This window comes from Mytilus galloprovincialis, chromosome 2 (genome assembly GCF_965363235.1).
Source record: "Mytilus galloprovincialis chromosome 2, xbMytGall1.hap1.1, whole genome shotgun sequence".
NCBI classification, from domain to species: domain Eukaryota; kingdom Metazoa; phylum Mollusca; class Bivalvia; order Mytilida; family Mytilidae; genus Mytilus; species Mytilus galloprovincialis.
The window spans coordinates 8,599,641-8,617,133 of NC_134839.1; the positions used below are offsets into that span (position 1 = coordinate 8,599,641).

Genomic DNA, 17,493 nt, shown 5'->3' on the forward strand with positions numbered 1-17,493 from the left:
TAAATATTAAGCATAGATCTTTTCGATACAATTGTTAATTACTTAAAATAAAAAGATCATGATTGTTTAATCAGTAACTGTTGTTATGTTATTTGGCACGTGTCAATCGGTTCATTGATTTTCGGCATATCAAAGAAAAACAGGCACGTGTCTAAATAATGTTGAATATCTTATTTATTTATGATTATTTTTCTATAAAATTTGAAATTTATGCATGAAATATCTATCTCTACCATAATATGTAAAAATAATACATATAACAGCTCTCCTTCTAGTCCTTAGTGGCACTGTATAGTCCTTAGTGCACTAAGGAGTCCTTAGCAGTGTTTAGACGTACCGAGGACGTATAACTAACATAATATACGTCCTTGATATAGGCCTGTATGTTCCTGTACAATCTAATTAAAATTAAATCTCTCACTCGCTCATTTTTTAAGGTAGGATGATGTTATGGGAATTTATTTTGTGTATAGTATAGTTTAATGCAATTAAAGATTAGAACTGAAATATTTCTTTTGCAATTTGTTTAAGCTTAAAACTTTTTTTTTGTAGGGACTATTACATAGTGATTTATAAATTAGTGACAGATTTCGGTTTATATAGCTCATATTGAAATACACGATTTATATGAGAATAATAAAACAGAATGATTATTAATATTATTTAATTAAGAGACGAATTGAGAATTTTTAATAGGGGTCTACATTTTTTTTGAAATAATGATTTTTTGATTGGCACAAATGCGATCCAATAGTTTAATTTGATAAGGGGACAAATTGACTGAGCCAATGAGAATAAAGAAATAATCAAATCAGAACCAATCAAATCGTTGATGGGAGGGGCCTATTTTAAAAAAAAATAACCTATATTAATTAACGTCTCTAATGAGTTAATCATTAACAATCCAATCTCAGTCACGTCTCAGTCATTACAGCTGAACGGACGTGCTGGGCCAGCTCTCCTTTACCCGCTATCTTCGATGAGGGTTTACAGTTAGATATCAACGACTTACTACTTAAGATGACAGAAACCGATCCATGCCGTACAGATAGACGTAGCGGTTGGCGTACCCGCGTTAACATGCACTCCAAAACCATTGTATTATGGGGAGTGTTATGCCGATTAACGTCCGAGGGCTGTATCCTAGGCTGTTGGGTGATACGACCTTCATTTCACTGCCTCACGGCTTTGGTCCTGATAATGCTTCCTGTCATCTTTCGAACTACGTCCGAGATCATCTACCAGTACTCCATCATCGAGGCTAGCGGGCTGCCAAGCTGACCAAACTGGCCCTGAAAGCAGCCGTTAGTGAAGAATAAACAACAAAATAGTCAAAAACCAAAAACAACTCACCTAAACCAAGATGGCGGCCTCCATATTGCGACCTCCACTACTTGTTCCTGACCCATGGCTCCAGAATATTTAAAGCTCACCAAACGCCTTCGGGCACGAGCCGACCGTGCGAGGGCTGAAAGGCCAGTCAAGGTCGTTAAACACCACCACATATATATTAATCATTAAATTTTTAAAAGCTTCCTAAAGGTACAATTAATATTTCTATAAATTCAAAATGGATAATCCTTCGTCAGCTTGGTGGTTATCAGTTGTAGATGGTGTTCTGCATTTCAGTGGTGCCGATTTACCGGGCGTGTACATTCCAGTGCAATCCGTTGAGAAGAGCCAAGATGACAACCATGTAAACATCATTACTGAAGACGAAACAGTGAGTACTTTTTTTATATATAATAATTTAATGAAAAATGTAGAAAGACAGAAAGTCACGAAGTCACATTTCCAATAATTTGATCTATAATAACGGACTTCTGATATTACATTATAACATTAATAAAGGAAAAGAGTAGCCTAATAACCTACATTCTAATAACACTTTGCATAATCTAAAAAATTACGTTCTATTGAACAAGACAATAAATTACTTTTCTATGCCAATATTTAGAAGAATTTAAATTGCAAAAATTATCTATTGTATAAATGTTCTCTGAAAATATCAAGAAATCTTACAAAATTAAGAATTATAGTTCCCAACCTCTTTTGATTGAAAAGAGTACATATTTCATACCAAAAATTAAGAGAGAAAACAGAATATGCTTGAATCAAATAGAGGATGAAAAACATTTCTTTTTTTATTGCAAAAAAATTGAAAATTATAGAAAACAACTATTTAATAAACTAAATATTAATTCACAAGATCTGTGCCCTGAAAAAGTTATGAAAACCATTATTGGTTCACAAAATATTGATGATATAAAAAAATATATGCCATTACATACAATTATGCTTTGAATCTTTGTAATTTTATTCATTTGACCTTGATTTGATATTTTGTCATACATAATATATGTTTATTTAGGTGATGTATATTATCATGTTAATGCGGGGGAAGACATCATTACTTGTATTGATTTTGCTAATTTAATGAAAACTTAGAAAAAAACCTTGTATATACAGAGTTTTCTGTGTCACAAAAGAAGGGTTTATAAAGTTAGTTTATATACTATAGTTCAACAAATAAACAAAAGCATTTTTGTAGAAACAAACCGTTTTTATTCAAAGAAAATAATCAGAAAAAATAATTGTAACTTTTTGTCCTGTGACTCTCTGTCCTACATTCGCGGAGTGCATGTGAATTTCTTTTATGAGGATGGTAAACTGGTAAAGGGTTATTTTTGTGCAACATGTTGTGCCATTTTTATTTCCCCTAGCCGTGAAAAAGGTTCGTTATTCCAAGTGTTTCGTGAAATCGGCAAAAAGATCAACGCGCAGTTTTAATATCGGTATCCTAAACGTTATTATAACATACGGTTTATAACATAAGATATAAAGATTTTGCTAAAAAGGGTTGTATACATGTACATTCATGTGACATTAAAACAAATAAATTCTATGGCAGTCTAGGAAAGCTTTGTTGTGCCGTTAGAATGATATAAATGGCTTCACAGGAAGTCTTGATGGCCATTGCTCATTAAACATCAATAGGAAACTAATTAGATAAACGTAAAGCTTTATTCTTAAATAAACAAAGCCGGATTTAGAACTATTCCTTAATGAAACTTCAATTAAAAAAAATGGCTTCAAATGAATTTGCATGAAAAAACGACGTCTTCGAATCCCCCCCCCCCCCTCCCCCAAATACTGTAAATAAATGTCAATTAATTATAAGATACCACATGATGGGCAGGTCTCTGTACGGATATTTTACAATGAGTAAAACCAACATCGTAAGATACATGTACTCTATATATAAACGCAAAACTGCCGGATAGAAAATGCGCCAATTTTATGCCAGCAAAAGAGCAACTTGTCGATTATAGGGACACATGTGATATGATTATCGAGTTCGACATAAAAATATGGAAAAAAACTATTTTCGGCAATGTAAAATATTGTTACAGTACACAATAAAAGTTTTATTTTTGTACACATGTCTGTGATTTTAATTTATAGTTCAATCGATTCGATTTGTTCATACACTATTTCTAGCTAGTGTAAATCAGAGTTACACCCAGAACATACGAAATACATTTTTGTGTCGTCTTTTAAAAATAAACCGGATTTTCTATGTTAACCGTCAAAGCTTTTATTTTCGTTGGATTTTACCATTTCCGTAAAGTTGTCGGAGCAAACTTTAAAATTGGGTAAATACGCAATACTATCATACTGACATTAAAAAGGGCCGAAAGATACAAAAGGACATTTAGACTCATGTATCGAAAATCAACGCCATGGCTAAAAAATAAACAGACAAACAATACTCAAACTGGTCAGTGTGTCACATGTTTCAAGTTCAACCAAGGAGTTACCAACCCCGTATCATCATATAATTTAAAGTTAATGAATTCTCTGCACAGTTTCAAAAATAAATAGCCTTCCATAACACTAGTATATATTGATAGGAAATTTTTTAAAAAGACTTTTACAAATAGCTTATGATTATTATACATGTAAAAAATTTAGAAGTAGAAAAGGGGGGGGGGACTGGGGTCCATGGGTATTTTTTTTAAGAGATTCAAATGGATCAAACCAGAGGATTCCAAAATTTTTCCAAATATGACAAGCAAATATTCCTAAATCAGTTAAATTACACTAAACATGCTAAAGAAAATGAAAGATTTAAGCAAAAGGAACATTACCCCAAGTTATTTCTATGATTGATACACAAGGGGTGATGCACTTTACATGTGGCAATGATGGCTAAAACATTCATTTGCTAAAAACTAGTCCAAATAATTATGATGTGGGCGTCCCAGAAAATAATATAATAGCCTTGCTGGACCTCATAATTAATGTAATTATTTGGACTTGCTATAAACATGAAAGTTATGTAGAGTAGAAAAGTCAATGTAGGTATTCACTATTAGGTATGTTTGCGTCCAATGCACTTTCCAAATAGGGTGCCTAGTACCTGTTCACCCTGATACATGTTCCCCCAGGGTCGATTCATACTGATTTTTTTTTAATCTTCTTGTTGTCTAGTTTTATGGAACCAGTCTACAATTGACAAGTGAAGTAATTTGTTTAAAAAGCATGCAATAACAGAATGAAATAGGTAATTTGCAAACAGAATATTCCATAAAGGGGGGGGGGGGGGGCAGGGTAATATATAAAACTACAATTAAAAATACAACAAAGAGAAAAACAGTGCTTAAGTTAAACATTGTGTATTGCTACAGTGCCTTAGTTTTTATAATAAACAGTTCAGAGAAAACAATTTATTTTGTAATAGTATAAGACTCCAGTTTAGTAACTGTGATTTTATTAACCATGTCTTTGTACTATGTTGAAGCGAAAAATTTATAAAATCTTTAGATAAAAAAATATTGTCCTATGAAAAATTCTGTGTCAATGTGTGTAAAAAGTATTAATAGGAAGTATTGTCTTTTATCTAAAAGCCTTGTCTGGTGATGAAAACAATATCAGGATGCCCTTATTTTTGTTAATAATAACTCAAGGAGAATATTGGTATAAAAATTGATTTTGTTATCAGTAAATTAAAAGCTAACTAAATATTACCAGTATGTTATATACATATACATATCCATGAATCTACAATCTGTCGATACCTGTAACTTGGCATTGCACAAGGTCATTTTTTTGTCTGGCTGTTTATGACGTCTTTACACTAAATCCATTGGATGTTGGATGTGTACGGATTGATTGTTTAGTCTTAGATGCATGAATTTTTTATTAGTTAGTGGCTTTGAACTAGTTGTCAGATAACTGCCAGTTCTCTCAGATCTATTCATTGTGTCTTTTTGTGTTGGGATGTATAAGTACCCAGCCACGTCCACTTGTATATTTGTCCATCTGATGAGTAAAGCCTTTTTCATGTGATTTTTAAAGTTCTTTCTTATGTTGTACGGTTATACCACTGTTCCAGGTTAGGGGAGGGTTGGGATCCCGCTGACATAATTAACCCTGCCACATTATTTATGTATGTGTCTATCCTAAGTCAGGAGCCTGTAATTCAGTGGTTGTCGTTTGTTTATGTGTTACATATTTGCTTTTTGTTGATTTTTTTACCTAAATAAGGCCGTTAGTTTTCTCGTTTGAATTGTTTTACATTGTCATATCAGGGCCTTTTATAGCTGGCTATGCGGTATGGGCTTTGCTCATTGTTGAAGGCCGTACAGTGACCTATAGTTGTTAATGTCTGTGTCATTTTGGTCTTTTGTGGATAATTGTCTCATAGGCAATCATACCATATCTTCTTTTTTATATAATCATATGCGAGTTTGACAAAGTCATTAAAGATGGTACCTGTAAGACTAAAAGGTACAAAGGCATGATGGTTAACTTATTATGAAAGAAAGAGAAGCAACACAAAAAATAGGTCTTTTATTTAACATGTTTAATAGTATATATATAAAAAAAAAACATCAGTGTTAACATGGTGTAATAATATGCTGTTGTTTTTTTTTCAATCAAATTTTGTATTATGGAAAATTATACTTTAACTTTTTAGAGGAGGATTTTATTCTAATTCTGACAATATTTTAGTTTAAGGTTCACATATCCAAGTTCCAAGTCAAAGACATAAGATTCAACTATCTGCAAGATGTCTCATCAAGACGGAAATTTTGTGACAGATTGGAAAAACTACTTCCCCAGCTGTGTTCCTTGAGTGAAAGTTTAAATTCAGGTACTGCTCATTATGTTTAGCTGGTAAATTATTGAACCAATTATTTATGTTTTAAATATAGAGATCACAGATAGATCCAATAACTGCCTCAGATAAGAAGGGGGGCTACACCCACTTCTGACATTAATTTTCAAGAAAAATTCATGAAAACTCGGTAAATCAAAGCGAAAGGGAATACTCACTGTCTTATCATAAGTCATACGTCAAAATTTTATTAAGTTGAATACATTCAATTTGATGATACAAGAAAAATGTATGTATTGGTCTGGGTCAGCATTTTATCTCTGATATTACATGTATTAATGGGCTGGGGTGTGTAGGGTTTAACATGTCTTTGTAGATAAATATTATAGCTGTCATCATTAGCCTCAGCAATGTAGTTACTGTAATTTGAATTTTAAAATGACTTAGAGACATGTTCTGACTTTCTGGTTAACTTCAAGGTAGCGAATAACATTGACTTTGACATAATCAATATCATTTAAACACATATACAAATAAGTTGATGAATTGTCTATACAGCGAATGGCAAAGTCAACTAAATATGGTTTGATTAATCATTTTACAATCTTTGCCCTATTTGTATTTGCCAGGGGTAGAACAGTTGAAATTTTTCAAAGTTATGTTAATATATAAGTAGTCTTGACAAATTTCTGTAACATTTTCTTTCAGAAGCTACAGCTGACCAATTATCTTCGAGTGGTGCATCAAAGAAGAGAAGTTTTAGAGAAGAAGTGCAGGTATTTACTATTTGTGTTTTCAAATGACAACCACTGAACAACAGACTCGTGACTTAAGATTGATGCATCCAAATGCAGTATGTCTAAACATATTAACGGGTGCCAATTTTTACCCTAACCAGAGGAAATAGTGTAGCATTGCACTATACAAAGCAAACCTTACGCTTCTGAGTGCGGGAATTTCCCTCTGAATTAAAGACCTTTTGGTGACCTTCTGCTGAAAAGTTGTCTGTTCTATGGTTGGGTTGTCATGGTTGTTGTCTCTTTGACTCATTCCCATTTTCATTCTGAATTTTATTTAAAATGTCAGTTGAAATGCCTTGATACAACATTGTACAATACAAAAAACATTAAAATATATGTAAGCCTGAAAGGTTCAAGATCACCCAATTAATGGATACTAGACAATCTTTGTATTTATGATGTCATATGATTGGTGTCTTAATATATGTGATAAGCATAATACTTATCTTAAAGAAAACGATATACAAATACTTTTCTGAAGAAGTTGTTTTTTATACTGTTGACTTAATGAAGCTTTTCATTACAAATCTATTGTTCAGATTCAAATGTTTATTAAAAGAAACTGATTATAATTTTAGTTCAAGTACATTATTTAAATAAGCTGTTAGTTATGTGATTAATAACAACCAATAACCATTTATCTTACCAGAAGAACAAAGAAATAAAACAGCAATTTGATAAATACAAAGACAAAGTGAAATAGCTCAGTCACATCAATTGTAATGTAAGAAGCCTAATAATCATTGAATTAAAATTTCTTTATTCTTATTACTGAAAGACAGGATAAATGTAATTTAAATTTTTTTGTAGATGATGCGTAACCTCCATCCTGAGAACAATGACCCTGACAAGCTAGGAGAATTCTTGGATTCCTCGAACAGAGCATGGCGCCAAGCATGTGTTACCTTTTTTGGATGTATTGACAGGGTGAGTATAAATTTAAATGAGTTTATGATTGATCATTTCATACATGTACGGAAAGCTTTTAAAAAAGTATGATTGAAATAGAAAATATAGAAGTAATTGTAAATATGAAAAAAGATGATGTGGTGTGATTGCCAATAAGACTATGCCATACAAACCAAATGTATTTTAAAAAAAAAGATGTGGTATGATTGCCAATTAGACAACTATCAACAAGAGACCAAAATGACTCAGACGTTAACAACTATAGGTCACCGTACAGCCTTTAACAAAGGGCAAAGCCCATACCACATAGTCAGCTATAAAATGCCCTGATATTACAATGTAAAACAATTCAAACAAGAAAACTAACAGCCTTAGTGTACAAAAAAATGAACAAAAAACAAATATGTACTTTAGATTATTGCAATACTTTTATTGATGCAGAAGAGGTCCACAATGACCAGTGACCATTTAATTCATAGATTTTTTCTCTGTTGTCTATTTATGTTTTTTATTTCGTAATATATGTTGTTAATTATGCCATTGCACGTCTATAAAAATTCATTCAAATGAGAGAGGTTGTGAGGTTTTACAACAGTGGCTTATAGTCATCTTTTATTTCTTTATAGGCAACATTTGGTGGAAAATACAGAGAACAGATATACTGTTCATGTTTACCAGGTTGTTGTTATGAAGAGCTCCTCAACATCTTCCAGCATTTCAGAGACGGCTTGATACTTTCCACCAAACAGTATAAAGAGATACCAGCTGGTCTCTTCAGGTTCTTTGTCGGTTGCAGAGATGAACCAAGAGTCCATCGTCTCCTTGGAAGATTTTCAACAGGTGTTATTACTATGGAGCAATTTAGATCAGCTTCAAAGGAATTAAAGGTAATTAGTTTTCTTACTTTTGTCCCCTTACTTGTTAAGGTGGTACCTAACACTACAGGGAGATAACTCTGTAAAATCAGCAGAACGTTTTAATGACATTGTGTTCATAAGGGAATATTAAGCTTCTCAATGATAAAAAAATTTGTTTGTCAAACTGCAATATAACCAGTGTAATTTTTCTGATTAAACGGTTGGTTCAAATTTCTTTAAATTCTTATATTTTTGTCAAAGGGTCAAAGTAAATACTTTGTCAAAATTTTTGGAAAATTAAACGAGCCAAATTAATTTTAGTTAAAGTGTTAGGTACCACCTTGAAAGACTCATATAGGAATAACAGCTTTCAAATAGATCCTCAATAATATAGCCCTTTTATTCTTTTCCATTAATTTCAGGGTTAAAGCTTAAAAACTTTTTTTTCAAATTAAAAGAAATCAGATATTGTAGAACTACTTTATATATTGAAAGAAGGGGTATGTCATGTATGTTATTTGTTTTATAAGCATTCCAGTTTTAGAATTAGGTGGATTCAACAAACATCAGACTACAGGAATATTTTTTATGTTCCATTTATAAAGTATTGTCTGTCGTCAACATGTCCGACATAAACTCAAAAAAGGTTTATCCAATTTAAATATAACTTTAGTAATTTATTTATATCTATTGATGTAAGCTACCTTTCAATTTTCACGAATTTCTGATTTGACATCGAGAGGTGATTGAACTTTATTCAAAAACTTCTTATCATGTACTCATGGTGCAGCTGTTTATATTAACACAGCATAATTTGAAATTAATACATAGCTATAATATATCTTTCTGTTTTAGGAAAATCAACAGAAGGATGAAGATTTAAAGGTAAGACTCCATTTGAAATAAGCTGTCTTAAAGTAATATGTAACCTCAAATTTAAGAAAAAATATGCATATGTTTTTTATAACAAAATGGAAAGTTTTCATTATTTAATTTGTCCACATTTAGAAGAAGTTTACTTTTTTTAAAATGCTTCCTTTTAAGAAGAAATTTGCTTGCTGACAATATGTTCCATTTGCATAGTGACCTTAGCATAAACCTTCTCAAAATCTGGTGGTTGCAATCCACATGGATCTATCACTGAAATAAACTATTTTCTGATTGTACACGTGAAACATGTGCTCAATATCCATTCTTTTTGTTGATTTTTTAACTATAAGGTGACAATCGGTAAACTTTGGAGTCAAAACACAGCATTTAATGAGCTGCCATATTTGTCAAATTATAACAGAAGACCAAGTTATGACCTATACATGCATTGGTTTAAGGATTGGATAAAAAAAATTATTAAAAGGCACTTGTTTCATATGACTTAGATAAGTAAAAAATATTGTCATTAATCCCAAATCCAAAATGTATGGTTAAACACTTAAGAAATATGGCTTAGTTGTTATGTATAATAATCTAAGAGTATATATTCATCGGTTTCTTGAGGTTTATTTTTTTTTGTAAAAATTGGCTAATTGATTCTGTTAGATAGAAAATTTCAAAATTTAACTGTAAACTAAAACACTCAAAAAGATACTAGCATTAACAAACACTTAACTTGCAAAAACTTTTTTACAGGCCGAAAACAAAAGACTGAGAGACGAAAATGAACAACTAAAGAAAGAAAATGAAAGACTTAAAAGGCAGAAAAGACATCAGGTACTTTAACATAATACAGATCAATAGATATAGGAAGATGTGGTATGAGTGCCAATGAGACAATTCTCCATCTAAATAACAATTTATGAAAGTAAACCATTATAGGTCAATGCATGGCCTTCAACACAGAGCCTTGGCTCACACAAAACAGCAAGCTTTATAGTGCCCCAAAATAACTAGTGTAGAACCATTCAAATTGGAAAACCAATGGTCTAATCTATTTAAAAAAACAAGAAACAAGAAACACATATATATTACATAAAAAAACGAAAACTACTGTTAATCAGATTTGAATTTTGGTGGTGTCACTTTTACTGTTATGAAACTTTTACACAATATTTCTAACCACAAACTCCGAACAAATTTGGGTAGCGTCACATTTACTGTTCTTCAGTTATGTCCTTTTATAACATTATATGATATGCAAGCAGGGAATCATCTGAATCTCATGTACACATTCCCAAATAATTTTATTTTAAGATATCTAAGGTACACAGTAAGAAGAGAAATACTAATCCACATCACATATGGGATTGCTGGTTGTTGGAAATAATTTAGCCTACTTGATTGGCCTTATCTCTTTGTGAATCCATACTTTTTAAAACTGTTACGGTTACCTCTTCTATATGGCTTTGTATTGATACCTTTATTTTAACTTCTTTGATCTTTTTAAAAGAAAAAAACAGGTTAGATTACCTCTTCAATAAAACTTGCTTTAAAAAATGCTGCTTCCTCAAAAAGCATATTTTTTACGTTTTTATTTTTTCTTTAAACTTTTTCATTTACTTTTGCAGGATGTATTTGAATATGCAGAAGATCTTGAACAAACTGAACCAACAGTCAGAAAGACCTATCAAAGGTATGTTTAAAGTTGATTGAGAGTCCATATAATTTTATTGATTATTTGTCAAAAGGCTTTTTACCAATATATAATATAAAAGTGTGGGTCACCAGATTTTTTTCACACCCCAAGTTGTGCAAAAATTAGTTTTTGTCCAAATTTGGCATGGAAAATCAAATTTTGTGTGATAAAAAGAAAACTTCACCAAAGAATTTAAAAATAAAACATGAGAAGATAGCTGTCAGAACAGACTTTTATTTTAGAAAATGAAAACTTGTTTTCTTGCTACATAATACATTGTAATACAAAAGGTAAATTCATAACACTTTCTATTATGAAAATTCCTTTATCCTGTCTTTGCATCTTTCTACAGGATAAATATGATATATCCTCCCACTTTTTTAATAGGAGGTACATAATGATTTGTAAGCTTGTGTTAATTTTCTTCAGTCATTTTGTCTGATCCTATGTTTCAGAAAAAAACATCATGAGAAATGATAACTGATCTTAATGTAAAGGAACATTTTCAGAAAATTAATCATATAATGTTATTTATTTAATAGGAAAGTTACTGCTGAAGTTGAAGTCCATTTGGAGGAAGCTCATAAGAAAAGAAGAATTCAAAAAGAGAAAGAAGAAAGGGTAAGATTAGATTATGTTAAAATTGGAAAGGATTAGTAAAAATGAGATTATTGGGTATACTTTTACAAGAAAGGGCTTATTTCACCTTATAAATAATTGTTAACATTGGAAAAATAAATGTGAGTTTCAGAGTCCGTTAATCACTAATGCAGATTGCTTTTGATAATTTTTTCAACAAAATGTCATGCTCAGTACTTATCATCTTATCCTTAGAAATTTGTAATACCTTGCAAGTAAAGTTTCAATATGAAAAAAATCAACTTTTAGCAAAGGACTGTTTTAATAAAGGACTAAGTTGTGATGGCCTAGTTTAGTGTCATCTCTCTATTAACTTGCTCTAGTTTTTTTTATAGTTCATGCTATCTGATTTTGGAAATAAAAGTTAAATCCTACTTGAGGTTCAGATACAGATTGGTATATTTAACTAACATAGTTGAGTCATACATAATGATTGATGAATATGAATGATATTGTTGTGTTTGAGTCATGATGAAATATCAATAATTTTTTTTTTTTTATTTGCAGTATATAGAACTGATTGATGAAATCATCAGAGAGGTTAGTAGTCATACAATGACCCTTATAGATAAACTAGAAATGCATGTATATTCTTTGGCATATTGCTTTTATACATAAATGTATACTGGTGTATATTGTAAAAAAAAAAACCTATTAACTTACAAGAAATAAACATTTATATAAGTCTGTCCATCTGTCTGTCACTCCATCTTGATCTGCCTATCTGTTATCAACATGCTAGATAAATATTCTTAGACCAATTAACACAAAACATTTGTGAAGTGTTAATATTTAATTACATGAAAGCTCATTTGATTTTGATACAGTTTGCAACTATTTAAATAACCTCCCTTAATTTTTTGGGGTATAAAATTCTGATTTGACATTGAGGAGTTATGGAACTTTAATCTTTGAAAAGATTGCAGGCATAGCATATCCCCATGTAGCAGCTCTTTAGTATTATAAGGAATCAGGATTAAATGTTAGTTGCCTAAATAGAAGGATTCCATTTAAAAGCTGAAATAATTTTGCTCTGCTCAGAGTTCTAACCTTTTGTTTAATGGAGTTGCCTCTTTGTTTTTATAGTCAAAACTAATATCAAGAAACGGAGGCTGAGTGTTTAATTGCTAGTCCCTCTGTGTATATAAACATGTAGCCATAAAGAATCATAAAGTTATAAAAGATGCTTATATTTTAGGATGAAGCTGAAACAACAGAAGTAACAGAAGCAATTGAGGAAGATAATGAAGTTGTGGAAAATATTCAGGAAGTTACAAATGAGGTAGGGATGAATTATTTAACCACGTTTATTTTACATGCAAAATTATTGGTATTTATTTCAATTTAATTCATTGCAACCAATGTAATAATACTTAATACTAAGTCGGGCTAAGTTCAGAGATAGTGCATTTTAAATGTGTAAAAGCGAAACTATTTCTTTTCTTCATGAACAAATACATGCAATTAATTATAAAAAAGATTGCCAATGAGACAACTATCCACAATAGACCAAAATGACACAAACATTAACAACTATAGGTCAACGCATTGTCTATTATTGTCTATTTCCTTTGCACCATGTTACATGTTTGAAAGCTGTTGTTTCTGGTCAATTAATTACTGGTTCACGTTTTTAAGTCACATAATCATTTTCTTTCTTAAAAAGTATTAGTAATGTATCTAGAATAAAAAAAAACTCATTTGATGATTTAATTGTTGTATTTTTTTTTATAAATTACTTACATTGCTTCTTTCTGTTGCAGGTTACATTCAGCAAAGGGGAAAAGATAACAGCATTCTGGGAAGACAAAAACATTTCAGGATGGTACCCTGCAGTAGTATTAAGGGTGAACAAAAACAGTAAGTACACTGAATAGATGTAATATGATGGTCTTGTTGTGGTATTGTCATAATAGAGTCCAGATGCATTTTGAAACTCATGCAATAAATATGAATTGTTTGGTATATTCTATACATGCTATAAGCTGTGTTGCTTTTGAATAAACTTCTTCAACAATTATCAATTAATTAAAAGGTATTCTTAACTTGTCAGACTAGATACTTTAGAGATACATGATGTCAAAATTCTTTTCATCTGATGTTTAACTGTCTATTTACATATAAATACTTTAGTATTGCTGAACTATATATGTCCAAACCATTATTTTTTTTTTCGTTATATAATAAAATAAAAAAAAATTTTCATAACGCTAATGACTTTATTCAAGAAATATTTTAAAGAAAAAAATATTGACTAGATTTACTATAATACTTGCAGAAAAAATATATATATACTGTATCTTTTGTCTTTAGAGTGTAAAAATATTAGTCACAATAATTCTTCATTACTATTCTTATTTCAGGTTATTATGTCAGATACTTTGACGGTGTAAAGAGTAGTCTGAAGCCAAAGGATATTAAAAAGACAGCCAACTAGAAGATGTAATTGTGACAAAGACTATGATATAGTGATGCATTAACATTTGTTTTGTTTTGTACATATTGATTATTTATTGTTAATATAAGTTCTTTATTAATTTAAAGTATATGTCTACACAAAACTATATTTTGTTTTATTATATATATTTTTTTTGGGGGGAGGGGGGTTTTTTCCAGAAAAAATAGTTAGGTGGGGTATATTTCTTAAACAAAATAGTTTGAGGGGGTTAAAAAATAATTTATGAAAAGTTAAGTTGAGACTTTATGCTAGAGTTTAAGACTGTTGATCATCTTTATAGATATTTTCATTGCTTTTAAATGTTGTAAAGAATTGTGTTTAAAAAAGTATTAATAATTCCAGAATAAACATATTAATACATAATATTTTCTGCTTTGTTATTTAAATGTTTAGTTTATACAAGTAGTAGAACATCATATTGCATTAAAATATCCAAAGAGAAAATTATATTCAGCTATGAAGAATCATCAACCATAGAATCATTACTAAGAGATCGATCACTAAAACACAAAAAAAATTCTAAGAGACACAAAAAAAATACTAAATTTCATTGTTTACATGAAATCAATCTTTCCATGGGTTTCTATACATTAAATAATGAACCACTATAATCCCATGGGATAAATATGGTCCCATGGGATTTTTTTTGTCCCATGGGACAACAAAAATCCCATGGGACCAAAAAAATCCCATGGGACCAAAAAAAATCCCATAGGATTTTACCAAAATCCCATGGGATAATGGTATATCCCATGGGATTTTGACCTGTCCCATGGGATATTGAAAATCCCATGTTTTTCTAAATCAAATTACAAAATATATATAACAATAACAGCAGAAAACCAATGAAATTATTGAATCCCATGTAATTACGCACATTTTGGTTATATACACGACTTTGTAGCACTTATTTGAGGCGGCGGCGGATTTGCAAATGAGTGTTTTGCAAATTAAAAGTGTCCTGTGTTTAAAGATTAGATTATTTACGCACACACAAAAATAGGACGAACTGTTGATTTTGAAACCCTATGAATTCACATTTATATTCAAGCAAACAGATAGGCCGATATTTATACCTTTATAAGTTTCAAAACAGAGAGGGCGTGTTTGAAAACAAATAATCACGTGCTGCTATTTCTTTTAAAGAACTTATATCACATTTAAACTACATAAATTTACTGAGAAATATTATACATAAAGTAACCATGAAAATGTACTTCAATGAAAATTCGGACGAATACACTCGTTTTCACTACCTCTCCGTCCACTCCTTTAGGTTTAGGCAAAACAGCCTTAGCAACAGTCTTTAATCATTTTTCACTGTAAATAAAAAGATTGAGTTTAATTACACTAAAAAAAAAATACGAAACATAATTCATGAATTATTTCTCCTAATTTTCAAAGAAAAAAAATCTTCACTTTTCTTTTAACAAATTATTCATTTCAGAAATTAAAAAAAATAAACAATGTATTTAACTCAGCACATTCTTTATGTGTCGGTTTGAGGTCACGAGGCTGTAGTTCGGTGATTGTTGTTGGTTCATTTCTATTTGTTGTTTTTCGTAAATTGTTTGTTATGAGTTAGACCGTTAGTTTTCTTGTTGAACCCTTCCACATTGTTCATGTCGGTGCTTTTTATTGCTGACTAAAAAATACGAGTTTTCGTTGTTGCTTACATGTATATACACTTTATTTGACAAGCATACATGTAGCACAGCTCCTCTGTTTATATATTAAAAAAAAACCAGCACCAACAAGAGATGAATGGTCGTTTTTTTTTTTTATTGAACTAACGAAATTTCACCCTGACAACAAATAAGACAACAGTCGTTAGTATTTTAACGATATATGAATGTATTTCGGATAATATGGTTGAAAAAAAAGATTTATCTTTAAAAATACAAAGTCGATGTTAGAGGTACGCAACGACGACTTCTGAACGAAATTAACGGCATATATTTTGTAATATTTGATATGTAGTTTACATTGTATATTTGTAAGCCGGTAAAGCTTTGATTTGGACAAAAAAATCGTCACTTTATATTATTAAACAGTGATTAATTGCATCTTTAAATTACAATATATTGCAAGACGCCATACAGACAAAAGTTGTTATTTTACAATTCGCCGTACAACGTATTGCAATTCGCCGTACACTAAACAAACAGTGTTTTGGTCCATATTCTTTAAAAAACATCTTTTTGACAACAAATTTCAGTAAATTTGATGCCACACTATAATAATCTAAAAACGTATCTGGAAAAATAATGAAAAACAGTTGAATATCGTTCCAATGAGGTGACAGAAGATGTTCGACCTCGAAATTTTACGGTACTAAGTAGCAAGTTTTGTATTATAACACAAAATCTTGTAATACTTATCGGCCTTATAATTTAAAGAATTATATATCATAAAATCATTTCTTAAGCGATTCCCTCGTCAAATCAGTAGAAATGCTTTAAATTGAATGAATTCTTACCTTGTTTATTTTTTTTTTCCATTTCTCTCCGCTTCGTTAAGTACCCAATTTCCGGTGGCGATGATACACAGTGAAGATATCACTCGATACACGGTGGCTTTACCATTTGGTGCACTGCAGACTGAATCTCGATTCAGTGGTCATTCATTTCGGTGAACGGCAGCAATTCTCTTAATTCCAAGAAAATCATTGTCAGAAAAAAGCAAGCCGTTTGAAATATAGTATTAACTTGAAGATAAATTATAGATATGGTCCATGATATTCAGATGCTTATAAAAAAAAATATTTCATTGAAAATTCCGGGAAGATAACAGTGTGGGAATGGCCAGGGGAGCTAGGGTTGAATCATCTTATATCACTACGTTTGATGTGTCGAACATGTCGGTTTCCAAACTTAAGTTATACATAAAGCCGGAAAACCGCATCAAATACATGATCACAGGGGCGGATCCAGCCATTTAAAAAAAAGGGGGGGTCCAACTATATGTTCCCATTCAAATGCATTGATCGTCAAGAAAAAAGGGGGTTCCAACCCCCAGAACCCTCCCCCTGGATCCGCCACTGGATCAGTACAATAATAAGTCCATAATACTAGTCTAGTAAGGCAGCAACCATTTGATTTTCTGGGGGGGGGGGGGGCTATGGTTTTTTTTTCTGT

At 31.0% G+C, this 17,493-nt stretch overlaps 1 protein-coding gene across 3 annotated transcripts; it reads left to right on the top strand.

Moving 5' to 3' along the window:
• Window positions 1-1,544: 1,544 nt before the first annotated feature.
• LOC143062814 (uncharacterized) lies at window positions 1,545-14,719 on the top strand. Of its 3 annotated transcripts, none has more exons than XM_076234615.1 (13): window positions 1,545-1,723; window positions 6,019-6,160; window positions 6,833-6,900; window positions 7,735-7,851; window positions 8,460-8,720; window positions 9,546-9,575; window positions 10,317-10,397; window positions 11,192-11,256; window positions 11,802-11,880; window positions 12,406-12,438; window positions 13,097-13,180; window positions 13,662-13,758; window positions 14,262-14,719. In XM_076234615.1, the coding sequence occupies exons 1-13, from the start codon at window positions 1,571-1,573 to the stop codon at window positions 14,333-14,335; spliced, it is 1,284 nt and encodes a 427-aa protein (XP_076090730.1). In that variant the 5' UTR covers window positions 1,545-1,570; the 3' UTR covers window positions 14,336-14,719. The 3 variants fall into 3 exon arrangements, with proteins under 3 accessions (XP_076090730.1, XP_076090731.1, XP_076090732.1); XM_076234617.1 differs by lacking the exon at window positions 1,545-1,723 and adding an exon at window positions 3,612-3,656; XM_076234616.1 differs by lacking the exon at window positions 8,460-8,720.
• The last annotated feature ends 2,774 nt before the right edge of the window (window positions 14,720-17,493 follow it).

Bases quoted from the DNA above. Each gene is read 5' to 3' on its own strand.
- LOC143062814 (XM_076234615.1), top strand. From the start codon at position 1,571: ATGGATAATCCTTCGTCAGCTTGGTGGTTATCAGTTGTAGATGGTGTT. The intron at 1,724-6,018 runs GTGAGTACTTTT...ACAATATTTTAG, and splicing joins TCATTACTGAAGACGAAACA to TTTAAGGTTCACATATCCAA. The intron at 10,398-11,191 runs GTACTTTAACAT...TTACTTTTGCAG, and splicing joins AAAGGCAGAAAAGACATCAG to GATGTATTTGAATATGCAGA.